At 42.5% G+C, this 17,035-nt stretch overlaps 1 protein-coding gene across 6 annotated transcripts in view; it reads right to left on the bottom strand.

Moving 5' to 3' along the window:
- Positions 1-16,705, bottom strand: part of LOC134211533 (AT-rich interactive domain-containing protein 2) — a 42,698-nt gene extending 25,993 nt beyond the window's left edge. For 3 of the 6 annotated variants that reach the window (XM_062688462.1, XM_062688467.1, XM_062688464.1), the window contains exons 1-4: positions 16,378-16,705; positions 12,850-15,082; positions 4,530-4,670; positions 3,753-4,133 (exon numbers count right to left, since the gene is read on the bottom strand). In XM_062688462.1, the coding sequence (XP_062544446.1) occupies positions 3,753-4,133; positions 4,530-4,670; positions 12,850-15,082; positions 16,378-16,577 (2,955 nt within the window). In that variant the 5' untranslated portion in view covers positions 16,578-16,705. The remainder of the gene's footprint in view (positions 1-3,752; positions 4,134-4,529; positions 4,671-12,849; positions 15,083-16,377) is intronic. The other 3 variants (XM_062688468.1, XM_062688463.1, XM_062688465.1) reach the window with 3 other exon arrangements.
- Between the last annotated feature and the right edge of the window lie 330 nt (positions 16,706-17,035).

Raw genomic sequence — 17,035 nt, 5'->3', positions numbered from 1 at the left:
AACTATGACATTCCTTATTACATACGTGAGCCATCACGTATGGACTGGGAAGTCGGAGGTCCCACTGTTCGGGACGGTTCCATAACATTCTACACAGATGACTCAAAAATAGGAACAAAAACGGGAGCAAGAATCTTCGGCCCTGGGATATCGATCTCAGTGGCAATGGGAAACTATCCAACTGTGTTCCAAGCGGAGATTTTTGCTATAATGAAATGTGCTAATATCTGTGTAGAGAAGAAATATAGATATGCAAATATTTGTATCTTTACAGATAGTCAAGCGGCACTCAAAGCATTGAGTAGCTTTAAATGTACATCAAAACTTGTCTGGGACTGCATTCTTTCTTTGCGAAAAGTGTGCCAAGAGAACTCCGTAAATCTGTACTGGGTTCCAGGACACTGTGGCATTGAAGGCAATGAAAAGGCAGACGAGCTTGCAAAACGAGGTTCAAGAACACAGTTTATTGGCCCAGAACCTTTCTGCGGTATATCATACTGTACTATAAAAATGGAATTGAAATCCTGGGAAGCACAAAGGTTGATGACCAATTGGTTGGTTGCCGAAAAGTGTGCTCAATCAAAGAGATTTATAATTCCCAATGTTAAAGTAACCGAAAAGCTCTTGGAGCTCAGCAAGAGCGCTCTTTGCACCTTCACTGGCCTAATAAACGGACACTGCCCGAGCAGATATCACTTGAAAAATATTGGCCAGATTCAGAATGATATCTGTCGTTTCTGTGACATGGAACGTGAGACCTCAGAACATCTGCTTTTCAGTTGTGATGTACAAGGGTAGATTGTACAAGGGTAGATTTAAATTTCTAAATAGTGGCTTTATGCAACCAGGAGATATTTGGACTGCAAATCCTGGAAAGGTAGTGGGTTTTATTAACTCAATTATACCGGACTGGGAAAAGACGCGTCTTAGGTTGTTTACTTGACAAATGGTGATCAACCTACAAGATGCGAATACATAGTTAAGAGTAATCAGGGGTATACCACAAAAGTTCAACTCAATGGACGCAGTGGTTCTACGCCCCAACAAAAAAAAAGGCTCTAACCTGAGCCTATTATGCTGTGGTTGAGCACATTTATCGATTTAAATCTTCTATATAATAAAAATGAGTTGAGATTTCCTTCCTGACGATTTAACTCACGAACGGGTTGACCGATTTGCAAGATTTTTTTCCCTAATCGATTCGTTTTGAGATTCGCAAGGTTTGTATATACAAAAAGTTAGTGAATTTAACGGGGAAATGTAAAAAATTATTGAAACACAATTTTGGGTCAGCTGTTGAGAAGATCATTTCTGAATGAAAAATAAACAAAGAAGAAGGAAAGAGGAAGGAGTAAGTATCAAGGAAGAAAAAAAAACCAGAGAAGAAGAAAAAAGGAAGAAGGAAGAAAGATGAAGGAAGAAGAAAACACTAGGAAGGAAAAAGGAAGAAAGAAGAAATGTGAAGAAAGAAAAAAGAAAGAAGAAGGAACAAGGAAAGAAGAAGAAGGAAGAAGGGGGAAGGAAGAAGGTGGAAGGAAGAAGGGAGAAGAAAGAAGGAAACAAAAGGGGGAAGAAAGAAGGAAGAATGGTAAAGGAAGAAGAAAGAAGGAAGAAGTGTTTGAAGTGAGTAGTGAGTAGTGAGTAGTGAGAGGTGAGAAGTAATTATGGTGGGAAACGTGAGAAGTAACAAATGACAAATGAGTAGTGTGGTAAGAAGTGAGATAGCGAGTAGCAAGCAATACAAAGCAAGATCATTTCTGAATGAAGAATAAACAAAAAAAAAACGAAAGAAGAGGAAGGAGAAAGAATCAAGGAAGAAAAGATAAAAACAAGGGGAAGGAAGAATGAAGAAGAAGGAAGAAGGAAGAAAGATGATGGAAGAAGGAAACATAAAGAAGGAAAAAGGAAGAAGGAAGAAAGAAGAATGCAGAAGGAAGAGAGAAAGAAGTAGGTAAGAGGCAGAAGGAAGGAGAAAGGAAGAAGCAAGAAGGGAAAAGGAAGAGGGAAGAAAGAAGAAGAAAGAAGAAAGAAGGAAAAAAAGAAAGGAGAATAAAGAAGGAAGAAGGGCTTGAAGTGAGTAGTGAGAGGTGAGAAGTGATTATGGTGGGAAGCAAGAAGTGAGAAGTAACAAATGAGAAATGAGTAGTGTGGTAAGAAATGAGATAGCAAGTAGCAAGCAGTATTAAGAAAGATCATTTCTGAAAGAAGAATAAACAAAGAAGGAAAGAGGAAGGAGAAAGAATCAAGGAAGAAATAAGAAAAAAACCGCGGGAAGAAGGAAGAAAGAAGGCAGAAGGAAAAAGGAAGAAGGAAGAAGGATGAAAGAAGAAGGAAGAAGGAAACATAATAAAGTAAGAAGGAAGAAGTAAGAAGGAAGAAAGAAGAAAGAAGAAGTACGAAGGACGAGGGAGGAAGGAAAAAGCAAGGAAGAAGAAGTAAGAAAGAAGGAAGAAGAAAGAAGGAAGAAGAAAGAAGGAAGAAGAAAGAAGGAAGAAGAAAGAAGGAAGAAAGAAGAAGGTAGAAAGCAGTTTTGTCATCATGAATTAAACGAAATAAAAGCAAAAACATTAGACGCCATATTACATGACTGATGGGTAGACGAATTAGCCACCTTTTCAGTCCCCTGTGCAGGAAAAATGAAGAATATTGTTATTTACGCAACTTATGACAAATTCCATTAGAATGGGGGCCACTATTGGTCATTTTACCCGAGCTGTACGGCATTACAAACCAGATTCACTGCTGATTGAAATGTTGTTTTATGATTTTCTTTCATAGTTGGAATTAATGGAAGCAATCAAAATCGTCAAAAATGAAATGGGACGCTTATGCGAATCGGGGCAGTGTATATAATAAGTACCTGTGTCTCATACTTAGACAGCAATGAGGAAAACTATTCTTATTAGCAATTTCAATCCCAATCCCCGAAGTCACCCTTTCGGCTTTCATATATGCCCTGAATGTGGAACGGTTAGTACGGATATATCCGTTTTTTACTTTTATGAATTCAAAAACTCTTCGTTTGTTATGTTTTTCATTACTAAGTGCCGATAAGCAATAATTTAACTGGGTCAATGTTAATTGTTTTATTTTAGTTAAGGGAAAATAATTCAAAACATATTTCATCAAACGAGCACAAACAGCACACTGTTATGCGATAGGTTAGCAATACTTCTTTTGTATGGTGCAAGCTTGCGCACATAAAAATTAGTTGACACTCATACATATTTCAAGATTAATTAAGTTAAGTAAGTCACGGCTTGGTTATTTCATACTTGGGATTATTGGCAGCACAATTCACTCACATACAAAAAATACACACATGAACATTCTTATTCTAAACTTCAACAGTTTAACAGGTTTCATTACAGCTTATCTCCATAAAATCAAAGAAATTTATTCCGAAAAACTGTGATAAAACGTGTAACATCAAATGCCCAAGGACACCATGTTGTTGAAGCCCCAATGAATCGCATATTTAAGATATATTTGTGACATATGCTAACTATAAAACCACAATGAAAGTTAAATTTAAGCCGAAAAGGGCCCCGGAATGACCGTATTATGATTATGGCTCATAACTATAACACAAATGAGTTTCATTTCCGCTTTGATTCAACTTCAATGGTGGCTTAATAGTTGGTATAGGTTTTAAATCAGCTCTAAATATGCAAATCTTGCTATTTCAACCTCATGGTTTCTTGGGTTGGTTGAAGTGTTAAAACTACTAGTTATGATATTGCAAGAGTTACCTGATGCACGTTAACATTCGATGCAATCAAACTTTGGCTAGTAGCAGGAGTAGAAGGGCTAGTGGTAGTAGACGAAAAACTACTGGTAGCAGTAGAATAGCTAGACGAAACAACGATGCCGCCGGATGAACTGGTAGCGGCCGACTCGTTGCTAGTCACCGTCGTTACCTTATTGGCCAGCAGGCTCTTGATCAGGGCCGACGGGTTCGTCGTCGTGGACGAGATCGTCCCGGACTGGTTCATGATCGTGGTGGTGCCGGTGGCCTGCTGTGGTTGCTGCAAACCTTGAACCATCGAACCGAGCGGTTGTGGTGAAATGGTCGTTTGGTTGACCACGATGACGTTGTTTTTCGAATCGCCGGATAATTGAGAGGTTCCTTGCTGTTGGGAAGTTAAAAATAAGTGTTTTAGTTTGATTTATGAATAAGCTTATCAGCTTTTAGCTCTCTGATAAGTTCTGGCCATGCTTTATTAGTAAAAATACAAAATTCAAAATGGCACTGTGTTCATTGAATATATAATTTTTGAATGCTGATACTTAGATACCTTATTTTTTTATTTTTTCTACAATCAAAATATTATATTTTTTCCTTGTTTGATAAAAAAAAGCTCATATTGATTACTCCAAATAGACTTGAAGATTATACACAAATTTTTAAACTCTAAATTAAAATGATTGAAAGTGTACGACACATTATATTCGATTCAATGACACAAGGCCAGGGGTGTTAGACAACTACTACGATAATAATTAGTAAAGCAGTGACAAGATCTTACGGAGTCATTCTCGGGATTCATTACCACACTCTTATTGGCCAATTGTGTAATATAGACGGGTTTTCCGGCAGCGGCGCCTTTGCCGGATATTGGTCCTCCGCCGGCTAGTTTGGGCTGCACAAGGGTTTTATCGGACTGTAGCTGTTAGGGGATATTGATCGGATCAATTATGTGGGATCTGTGGAATCTGGGGTTCATGGTTTAAGCTACGTTCACATCAGAGTGAATTGAAAAATGTTTGTGTTAATCTATTGTCCATTTTATAATGAAAGAATTGTATGATTTGAAATATGCCTATAATATCAATAACAAATTCAGGAAATATGTGAACGTAGCTTTATCTAACTGATATTAATGCTCATAATAGATTGTTGGAGCTTGTCTCGGTTTGGCATCTATTCGAATCAAAGGAACATAAATTGAATGTTCTGTAACTGATATTCTCTTCATCATCGTTAAAGGATTCTATAGATGTATTATAGTAAAAATGAAACTTACGTGCAACGATGCAATGTGAGGATAATAAACCATATAAACGGAAATTCATTGAAGATTAGTACAATTTAATCGATATTGTTGCATTTTTTGATAACAGCATAGAGTATAAGGAGGACACATTTGTGTTGGGTGAAATTTGATTACATCTTTTTCTACAATGATAATAAATATGCTAACATTAATGAGATAGGAGGGCTAATTTTTCAACAACAGCCTGATCAGCATTTATGCCTTAACAAACGTTAATGGTGCGTTCTATGATAGCCTTAATAAGGGCTACGGAGAGTTGCCCAACATTGTAAAGATTGTCATCGGTGACGCAAACGTATGTAGTTTAAGGCCTTCGCCTAGCGGTAAGATGCGCGGCCATAAAAAAGAGTATGCTGAGGGTGGCTGGGTTTGATTCTCGGTGCAAGTCTAGGCAATTTTCGGTTTGGAAATTGTCTCAACTTCCCTGGGTTTAAAATTATCATTTTGTTAGCCTCATGATATAGGAATGCGAAAATAGTAACTTGCATTAGAAACCTCGTGATTAATTACTGTGGAAGTGCTGAATGAACACTAAGCGAGGCGGCCCAGTGGTAGATGTAATATCAATCAGAAGAAGAAGATGTAGGATAAGGCAGTGGAAGTCAAGGCAGCGGAGGAGGCCACATGGAGATCACCTAACCAAGAAACGGAAAACCAAATCGACCACGTTCTAATTGACGGTCAATTCTTCTCCGACATCACGAACGTCCGCACTTACCGCAGTGCGAATATTGAATCCGACCACTACCTCGTTGCAGTATGCCTGCGCTCAAAACTCTCGACGCGTCGAAGTCGGACGCCGCGGCTTAACATTGGGAGGCTACAAGACGGTAGACTAGCCCAAGAATACGCGCAGAAGCTGGAAGTGGTACTCCCAACGGAAGAGCAGTTAGGCGCAGCGTCTCTTGAAGATGGCTGGAGATATTCGATCCGCCATTGGTAGCACCGCAACCGTTGCACTTGGCACGGTGCCCTCGGATCAGAGAAACGACGAAAGTGAGCAGTTAGTAGAAGAGAAGAATGCAGCATGGGCGAGATTGCTGCACGGGGGCGAACGAGGCACGATATAAACGGGCGCGGAACAGACAAAACTCGATTGTCTTGAGGAAAAAGAGCCAGCAGGAAGATCGATACCATGAAGAGACGAAGCAACTGTACCGCGCTAATAACACACGAAAGTTCTATGAGAAGTTAAACCGTTCACGTAAGGGCTACGTGCCACAACCTGATATATGTAAGGACATAAACGGGAACCTTCTTACGAGCGAGCGTGAGGTGATCCAAAGGTAGCGGCAGCACTACAAAGAACACCTGAATGGCGATGTTAGCAGACGAAGATGGCGGTATGGTGATGGACCTGGGAGAACGCGCGCAGGACACAATTTTACCGGCTCCGGATCTCCAGGAAATCCAGGAGGAGATTGGCCGGCTGAAGAACAACAAAGCCCCTGGGGTTGACCAACTACCAGGAGAGCTATTTAAACACGGTGGTGAGGCACTGGCTAGAGCGCTGCACTGGGTAATTACCAAGATTTGGGAGGATGAAGTTTTGCCGCAGGAGTGGATGCAAGGTGTCGTGTGTCCCATCTACAAAAAGGGCGATAAGCTGGATTGTAGCAACTACCGCGCAATCACATTGCTAAACGCCGCCTATAAGGTACTCTCCCAAATTTTATGCCGTCGACTAGCACCAATTGCAAGGGAGTTCGTGGGGCAGTACCAGGCGTGTTTTATGTGCGAACGCTTCACCACGGACCAGGTGTTCGCCATTCGTCAAGTACTGCAGAAATGCCGCGAATACAACGTGCCCACACATCATCTATTCGTCGACTTCAAAGCCGCATATGATACAATCGATCGGGACCAGCTATGGCAGCTAATGCACGAACATGGATTTCCGGATAAACTGATACGGTTGATAAAGGCGACGATGGATCGGGTGATGTGCGTAGTTCGAGTTTCAGGGGCATTCTCGAGACCCATCGAAACCCGCAGAGGGTTACGGCAAGGTGACGGTCTTTCGTGTCTGCTATTCAACATCGCTTTGGAAGGGGTAATACGAAGAGCAGGGATTAAAACCAGTGGTACAATTTTCAATAAGTCCGTCCAGCTATTTGGCTTCGCCGACAACATAGATATTATGGCATGTAACTTTGAGCAGATGGAGGAAGCCTACATCAGACTGAAGAGGGAAGCTAAGCGGATCAGACTAGTCATCAACACGTTGAAGACAAGGTACCATTTCCCTCTGATTTTGCTGGTACAGTTGCTCACTCACAGTGAGAACACATCCCCGGTATTCGTGGCGTCCGCCATATTTTTCTGGTTCTTCTTATTACTTATTACACGTTCAAACATGTTCCGCTCTTTTTGCGTAAACGTTTTACCGTTTCACTTCCCGATCTCGCAATTTCCACGCTAGGAAATGCGATCAATACGAATTTTCGAATTCAACCACACATTCGGCTTGTATGGACCAAAAAATGTAGCTCCAAGAGTCAAGTGGACCGTATAAACCGAAGGGCTCAGCGTAAGCTTAAAAAACGCAACCGTAAATGTGAGCTTCTGAATTTGAACGGATGTATTTCCGCTTTTTACACACCAGAAGTTCATGCCAATTTTTTACACAACTCGGCATCGATGGTACTAACAGCATTGGCAACGTTTCACTCCGGCCGTTGTATGCAATAGGCAAGTTGACAAACTCTGTAATGTTGTGTTTTGTTCCGTCTGCAGTTTGTACTCCTCCTTTCACAGCACTCCTGTACAGGCGTAATTCTTCGACTATTTTTAGATGCTGGCCACCAAGCAACGAACAGTTAGCGCCGCTGTCCAATAGCCCTGTCAACTGTCTGCCAAGAATCGATATTACTGCATGCGGTCTGTTGTCATTCTCGGTGTTGATGATGATGGAATGTGTTTGACTGAGTTCTGGAAAATCCGAGGAGTCGTAAGGAGCGGGCGAAGAATTTTGTTCCTCGGTTATTGTTGATTCCCCGCCTTGCCGTTTCCCTGACCCGGTGTACACGTTGGGCAGTTCCGTAAGGAGAATCCTTTCTGGCCACACCTGTAACAGAAGAACATGGCTTGCGGCTTGTCACAGTCCATGAATCTGTGTCCTTCCTCGTCACAGTTCCAGCATAGCAATGGAAGACGTTGTTCCTCTTCGATCGACCGTTCAGATGCTTGTGTCTGGTCTCGTTGTTGTTGATATTTCTGTGGATTCGGCTGGATTGCTGGAACTCCAAATGTTCCTGATTCGAAGCGGGATGGATGTCGGAAATGCTCCTTGCGTTCGAACCGAAATTTCAGTGCGTTGACTTGTTGAATTAGGTTTTCCAGCTGCTTGCTGCAATTGTCTTCGTCGCGTTGCTCGTCTTCTGTACGGTCTCGGTGAAACTCATGTTCGATATTTTCTTGGTGGCTTTCCAACGCATGAACTCTCCCAAAACGCACAGGAGTGGGCTGCTGAATGTGTTTTTGAGCCGTGTTGGGTGTCGCCTAATTTGGTTCCAAAAGTGAGCTATGTGGCATCGGGAGTCTCCGCTGACGACTTAATAGCATCCTTGTTTCGTCGAATCCGTTGTAAATCTCGACCATCTCCTGCAAAGATCGCGGGCGAGCTGCCGCAACAATTGATGCGTACTCCGTGTTCATTTTTTTTCTTTACTTTAAAAAAAACCCTCTTCTTCTGACATTGGTGGACACACAAACCGGAACAGAGCTGATATGTCTCGGTAGAATTTTGCGAATGACTCAGTCGCTCCTTGAAAACGAAAGCATGCCTCCACACGTAGCATTTGTGCGTAGCTACATGGTAAGAATTCCTGCCGGATTATGTTTTTAAAGTCATTCCAGGTTAGCAATGAACCTTCGTTGAACGCCCTCCCATACCAATCTAAAGCATCGTCTTGCAGCAAATGTTTTATTGACCGAAGGAGAGCGTCGTCCGACACATTTTCTGATTGAGCGAAGCATTCTACCCGATCTAAGAACGTGTTTAGCGTTGTTGTATCCTTCTCCCCTCTGAATTTGAATGGCCAATTATGAATGGCCTTCGGATACCTCGTACCTTCAGTACGTGTTTGTTCATCTCTCAACCGGTTGTATTCTGCAGATTGATCTTGGTGCATCGTATTGTTGGTACGGTAAGGTGGAGGTGGAACTCCTTGGTATTCGTGATCGTCCCGTCGGGGACTGAACTGCATCCTCTTCTCCTAGTAGCTCTATCAGACTTCGTTGCGCTGAGTTTGGACCCCTCTGTCTACCATCTCCGTTGAGAACAGGGCTGCTGTGGATTCTTGGCTCGATTGAACTAATCACTTGCTGATGCACTGGTTCACTGATTGATGTAGTTTTCCTCACGGCACCAGTGTACACATTCACTGTTGCTGCGGATGGCACTTCACCAGCATTCACTTCACTCGCGGAGCTGACACGCGTCGGATCTAACGCGATGATAACCCTTTCCAACGTAGACGATAATAGCGCGTTTAGCTTTGAGCACACCTCTTGAAGGTGCATTGGAGGTGTTTGAATTCGTGACAGTCGATTCATGTAATGTTGTAGGCGTGACACTGTGTGTGTAAGAAATCCTACATCTTTCTTTTCCATTTCTAAAGCGGGAATAAGAATTCTAATACGAGCCTGACAATTCTCAATATTCGCTTCATCATCCATAACATGATTGGACGTCGAATACTCACGCGCTAGAGTGATATCTTCAGCCATAGCATCTCTGAGCTTAACAAGAACTTTTAATAACTTTAGCCACAAACGGTTTACAAAATGTCTAAATGGGTTTTTTAGTTGGGCGCCAATATTTCCTTAATCCTTCAACTCGTCCTCTCTGTGAGGCCGGGGACCCAAATTGAAATTAAGCGCAACTTAAAATACAAGGCATTATACAAGACTTTTATTCGTGCTAGCAAAAAGCCTAACTCTCCCTATCTCATTTTGGAACATCTTAACATTAAGGATGGAACTTAATCTAGTGGTTTTGCTCACCGACCGTTGTTAACACAGACCACAGATAAGCGGCGTTGCTCTGGTGACGCGTCGTGCCGTGCGCCTTGTCATTCGGTTGCCTTAGGGCAGTTGCTTGCCCCAATTGCTACCGGTCGTCGGTCGCCCCTAGTCAGAGCCGCACTGTGCACTTGTGCCACTCCCAATCACCGCCATTGTCTCTTTCGTACAGACCCTCTCGGCGCGGAACCGTTGCGGATAACGTCGGGTTAGTTCGTGGCTTACGGAAGCAATACAACAATACGGTTTAAAGTAAGGTTGAACTTCTACGCGGAATTTCCTTGTTCTACACCGTTGCGGATGGTGACGGAGCAGTTTGCGATTCGCAGAGGTGGCTACAGCGATACGATTTGTGACGTGTTGAATGGCGCTGATCGAAACACCGTGCTTACAAGGTTCTTTATGCGTAATCTCCTCGTTTGGCACGTATGCCGATGGTGTCGCCGATGAGTGACAGAGATGAGTACGGTGATGCGATTTGCGACGTGACAAACGCCGCTGACGGAATAAACGTTTTGGGGAATAATCCAAGCCCGTTTCGGCGAATATTCAACATGCAGGAACAATATTCCGATTTTAATTGGCCGATTCCTTCTTGTCGGCTGATCACTCGGCTTCAGAGCACACACACGCGGTATCGCGACCGTTCACTGCGATGGCTTTTTTACTTCTCCCCTTTTTTCGGCTTTTTCTTTTCCGGCCGGAATTTCGCTGCAGATGACACGACACGTCACCCATCGGCAATATAATTTAGCGGTGGCGTTTGTTTTCAACCCAGCATAGGGATGGCTATGTTTGTTTTGTGTTTATATAATCTAGTCTTTCCAATTGCACGCTAACTAATTCTACACAGCTGAACAGAATAATGTGGCTCAATTTCTGAACTGTAACAGAGTTCGGATTGTAGCTGGCACTGACACTAGGGCACTGGTATCGAGAATTCGATGTACCTATTAGTACCTTAGTAGTAAAGAAGTGGTAGTAAAATTCTTCTTTATTTAAACATTTTTTGCTCTACAATTATTTTACCACGTGTAAGTGTTCGATTGTTTATCATGACGGCCTTTTGGAGGCGCTGGTGTGTTTTAAAATTGAATGGTCTAAATATTTTTAATTAAAATTTGATAGTCTAGTTTGGGACGAGTTCCCGGATCATAAGCTGGTCAGAGTGCAAGTAATGAACCCCAAACTTTTCCTTACTCTGCCGACAGGCAGAATGCCGCCTTCTGCAGGTTCTAGTATGACGGAGGTGAACAGATTAAACAGCAGGGGCCCGACGATACTGCCCTGGGGGACGCATGCGACGATGTCTTGCCGGAATGCCGGAATGTCGTTGCCAATGATTTTCACCAGGTAGCTGAGAAGATTGTAGCGATGTAGTTTGTACACTAGACCATCATTCCATACATTGTCGAATGCCTTTTCGATATCGAATAAGGCCATAGCGGATGTTTTTGAGACAAACTTGTTCCGTCTGAGGATGTTGGTAACTCGGGTCGGTTGGTGTACGATTGATCTACCGCGTCGGGAACCATACTGTTCTTCGAGTAAGATGTTGTAGTGTTCGGCAGATTCAAGCAGCCGGCTGTGAATCGCCTTTTCAAACATAGCCTGAGAGAAGGCTGATGAGGCGATAAGTTTTTGGAGAGCTAGGATCTTTCCCAGGCTTTCTGATGGGGATGACTTTTCCGCCATCACCGGATAGGGATCCGAGTTGAGCACCTGGTAGACGACCTGCTGCGAGATGTGATCACTCATGTTGGTTATGTACAGGTCTATCGTTGCAGGTACTTCGGATCAACTCAGCCGAGTAAGGGAATCCGGGGTCAGAACCGTGTACTGGCTTCATGCGGCAGTTTCATGTATCGTGCCCGAAATTAAAGCAGTAGGTACACTGCGTGACTGGCCGATATCGCTCCAAGTCAACGACGGTGTAATTTATGACGTTGATAAGCTTTAGGTTGTTCCAGGTGGTGGAGCCGTGCTCCAGATGGACCGCGATACTTCTTCGCCTTGTCGTGACGAGCGATCTTGTGCACGGCCATTGGCTTCAGGCCGCAACTTTCGGGTTCTGCGTGGAGCTCCTCTTCCTTCATGTCGTGGAATCCTCGCAGCAAAGCCTTGAGCGGCTTCGTGCAGGGGTGGTCATGAGTGTAGTACTCATACTTGTGGACCTCGAGAAACTCCACGACGGATTGATGATGGTCCTTGTTTGCCGGCATCTCTTCCCCGCCCTCGCTGCAGAGCCGAAAAGCACATTTCAGCCTTTTCGCGATCAGTTGGCGAATTTTCGGGCGCACATCCTGCGGATTGCCCTTCACAAACACAGGCGGGCACTTCTTCGGCGGATTGCCGGCACCGAGTCTCCCATGACGGGTCCGGAAGAAAATAACGCCAATGCGACGAAATGAAAACGATAACCCAACGAATACATAAGAAAAAAAAACTTGTGCCTGAAGAAGGGTAGTGATTACCTCCAATCAATTTTTCGATCCAAATCTTCTATACGTTGTGCATAGAGTTTCTAAACATTGCGCGTCAATTTTTTTTACAAGACCTACGCTCCAAACAAAGCTGGAGTATTATAAAATGTCAACATAAACGTTACCTCCATATTGGTACTATTGTTTTACTGTTATCAATTGTTTGCACACCGTATCATATAAAACACTCGCTTCGCATCAATCAATGCTCATTCGTCATCCAACATTCCGTTAGTAAAAAGAAAAAGGTACAACATCTACGTATCACAGAAGAAACTACTTACCAGCATCGATACTCCCTTCTGAGCCCCTGTGCCGGACAGTGATGATTGTGGTAGCTTTGGTCGTAGCTTTATCCCCTCGTAAAAATAATTACTATTCTCCACGCCACACGGGCTAGTTGTTTTTATCAACGTTGGTCCTACACTTCCGCCAAACACGGTTCGCACACAGCGCGGAAGGTGAACCTGCGGAACCACGGCCTTTCGGCCGATTTTTGAATTAGCCGCCAGATACAGTTTGTACACTTCACTCTGTTCGATCCGACTGGTGAGGGAGGGAGTTGCTTCGAAGGTTGCTTTGAGCCAGGCGTAGGCAAACTGTTCGTTCTCTTGAGATTGCTGCTGCTGGGCGTGTTTGGCGGCGACCGTGATAGGTCCAGCGGAAGGCGATCCAGACGCTGATGCAGTTGAGTTAGTGTTTGCGGCTTGGCCGGATGCCTTGGTTAGCTTTTGATGCACGGCAGGTGAACTTGGGTCGTTGCGGCTGATTATGTTAACCGGTATCTGTGGAGATTGGGAACTGGGCGGACGAGTCACACTTGTCACCTGGATGGGGGTGGCTTGTGTTACGGCGGGAATAGCCGGAGCTGGCATGGTTGTTGCATTTGATTGAGATAGAGCCGGAGCCGGCGATGCTGGTTTAGAAGGCGGTGGAGTTTTCGTAATCTCCGGAAGTGCAGGAATGTTCGGTACCGGAATCGATGGCTGGTCCTTGTTGTGAACCGTTAATTGAGCCATGGTAGGACCTTGAGATGGGTTTACTGGAGCAGTGTTTTGGTAGTGATTACCTGGATAGACCCCAGCCATGTTTCCCGGAATTGTTTCGACAACTCTCATCAGAATGCAAGCGTCTGGACCATAACTTTGTGCCTCGACGGATACCAGTGATACCAAGGTGTCTATTATTCCTGTGACATGCATAAAAGCGTTGCATGGTTTTTCTCCGACTGATGTGAGAGAATAAATGCACTCAAGTGTGTAAATTAGCAACATGATGTCGTTCAGTGATAGAAACAGGCAAATTTGATCGTATATCTTCTGATTCAAGCATCGATTGAGATTGTCTTCGTTGCTTTCTTTCTGAGCCATTTTACTTAAAATTTCCAAACAGCCGATGATGACACCTCGGTCTACACCCTCTAAGCCTTCGGAAATAGTTGACACCAAACACCGGGTCACTTCATCCATCTGAGGATCGTTAACCTCGATTTCCGTAGCTACATTTCCCAACATGTCCAAACCCATGTGGCATAAATTTCCCCAACGGCTGTTGGCGGACATGATCAAGAACCTAAGAAATTGCCTGTTGCAAGCTAAGGCCGAAATATTTTCATCGTTGAAGCTCAGGTTTCTAAAAATTGAAGCAATTTGATAGACCCTCTGACCGATATAGTCGTTGGTTCCTAAACCGGGACCCAGGCTCAGAAAAGACCTTAAAGTGGCCATGTTAAGCATTCCGCATTCATCATCATCGTCAATGCTTTTGTTCAAATCCGGGGTGTAAATGCTTTTGATCAACTCTGTTGGATCTTTTTCCAACTTTTGAAAATAATCTTGGTAGGACAATTCCAGAACCTGCGGCTTCTCGTACAAGCAATCCTTCCAGAATCGATGTAAAGAGTTCTTTCTAATGTTACCATAATACTCATCGAACATATCCCGCAGCGTATAATGACTGAAGACCCCAGCATGGGCCAAGAGTACATCGATCAGCTTCGGACATTTGTCCACCTTCAGGGTGTGTTTGCTCTCGTTCGACATCAGCGTACACACATTGATGGCAAAATCCTGCTCATTGGGAAGCGGCGACAACAGAGATAAAATCAATTTTTCGTACTCCGTCGGTTGGTATAGATCGCAGGACATGTTCAGGGAACTGCGCTGCGATTCCGGCACGTTATGCTGGGCATGGTTGTACACCGACGGAATCGAGTGCAACATTCGAGCTGTCCACCTTCGGTTGTGTCGCTTCTCGTCGTCTTCCTCTTCTGCGGGATCTTTTTCCTCGCCATGAAAATTCACCCTTTCGTATTTGTCCAAATACCGTATGTAGATCTGCTTCAGCGCAATTTCATTATTGACGCATCGCTTCGGCAGTTTCAGTTCCTCGATAACTTCGTCCCAATCTTCTCGGGAATTCACTTTCAACCAGCCACCCCGTGAAATAACAACCGAATACAATCTGTGCAGATCGACGTCTCGACTCCCTATTTTTGGTGGACGCATGAATGGAGTGCTGAAAAAATGAAAAAGGATAAATGTTGTAATTTTTTTTCATCACAAGAAAATCATAAGAAAATAAAATAATTTCAAATTTCGTTGTATAATTAATAATTGGTTCTCTGTACCAAGAAAGGTTGCAATACAGTAATACCTATACCGATTTTATTACCTTCCTGGTGAATTTTGTTTTTCAATTTTTTTTTTGTCTTTATTAAGGGGACTTTCAGCCCGAGGCTGGCTCGTCTTCGAATTTTTAAATTCATTTCACAAATTTGAATCAGTTTATGCCTTGGAAAGGCCAGATGCATGAACGGTACTCGTTTTTTTTTTGTTCAAAAAGAACCCTTTGATAAGTACTCAGAACTGATTTATATGAAACCACAGGCGGTGAAAGTAGTTTCATGAAAATCATTGTTAATTGCGGTATTATTTACAAAGAACGACAAAATTTTACATTTTTTTTAGGTAACAAAATCGGGTCGAAAACGTCATAAAATCGGGGGAAGACAAAATCGGGTCAACACTATATCATAGCAAAAGTGTGAAAAAATATATTGAGATGATTGGCATCGAGTAAAGGAGAATATAATTTTTATACTTAGGTTTCTTTTTTCATTAGAGTGCATAATATTTAGCTTCTGCCATAACAAAACACCACAGTACAAAAACGAAATGAATAACAATATAATATACATAGTTACAAGATCTACGAATTCCTTCAAATAAAGGTTAACTAGGAGGTCGTTTTCTTACGCAATATATGAATAAAAAAACATTTGTATGATAGTAATCTCACTTGGGGCAAGAGAGGGTTACAAAAATCCAGACCAAATTGCTTACGTAATAAGTGTACGACCCCTTAAAGTGGCTAATACAAGTTAGCTTATTATTATTTCCCTTAAAATATTTTTACAAACTCATTGCATAAGGCAATTAGCTTATAGCTAATAGCAGACTACACTTTCATTCTAAATGCAATATTCATAAAGCTATTAACTGATAGTGACAAGCAGAATGCAAGCATAGAATAATTATGAACCGGGAATCGAATGGCTTGGCAATGCCGCATCTCTACAAATAAATTGTTATTAAGCACATAAATTAATTAAAAAATAGAAATAATTTATAATTAATAAATCTTTTTTTAAAGTCAAAAAATTATTTTTTGTGCAAAAATAATCAAAAAATTTTGTTACCAGCCCTGGAGATAAACAATAAAAACAAAGCTGCAGCTTCAAAAAAACAATTTCTATCCTAATTTTTTTAAAGCGGTAGGTTAATATTTTTTAAATGTTATGCAAAGCTTACCCATTCTTTTCGTGAAACGCGTACAGATCCTGCAGAAACCTCGTCCGATCCATCTCAAACACTAGTTTTCCCCGGGCCCGGGATCTTCCCGGTTCCTTTGCCGGAGTGCCGCTGCAGCTATTTTGGTTGGAGAATGTTTCGTCCTCATCTTGGCTGCGGCTGCGTTCACTTTTGAATCTACTCTCCCCGTCGGTAGTCATTCCGTCGACGAACACTAAACACCACGAATTGCGGATTTTCCCGGGAAATTAATAAAACACAAGCCAAATTACGGACAGTTTTTCACAAACGCGGCGTTCTTTTCATCGAAATGTCGTCTGATGCGGAATGAAACAGTGTTGCCAATAATTACCATGATCTGCACGAACATTATCAAACTTTTTTTTTATTTTAACAACCCGATTGATAGTTATAAATTAATTAGTTTTTATGTCAGAAGTAAACAGTAATTATAGGTTTCTATAAACACAATCATTAAAGGTTGAAACAATGTAACTTTTAACGAACACAATCAATTAACATAATATTATTTTAACACTAAACGATAGTAAACAATTTGGTAGCACTTTTTTAAAAGTTTCGAATGCATTCACAAACACATCTCTACTGGTCGGCTGTCATTTTGTTGTCGCATCACACTAGTGAGTGGCATTTGTTT

Source organism: Armigeres subalbatus, chromosome 2 (genome assembly GCF_024139115.2).
Source record: "Armigeres subalbatus isolate Guangzhou_Male chromosome 2, GZ_Asu_2, whole genome shotgun sequence".
In the NCBI taxonomy this organism is placed as follows: domain Eukaryota; kingdom Metazoa; phylum Arthropoda; class Insecta; order Diptera; family Culicidae; genus Armigeres; species Armigeres subalbatus.
The sequence above is the reverse complement of the archived record's forward strand: the minus strand, read 5'-3'. Positions and strand labels throughout refer to the sequence as shown.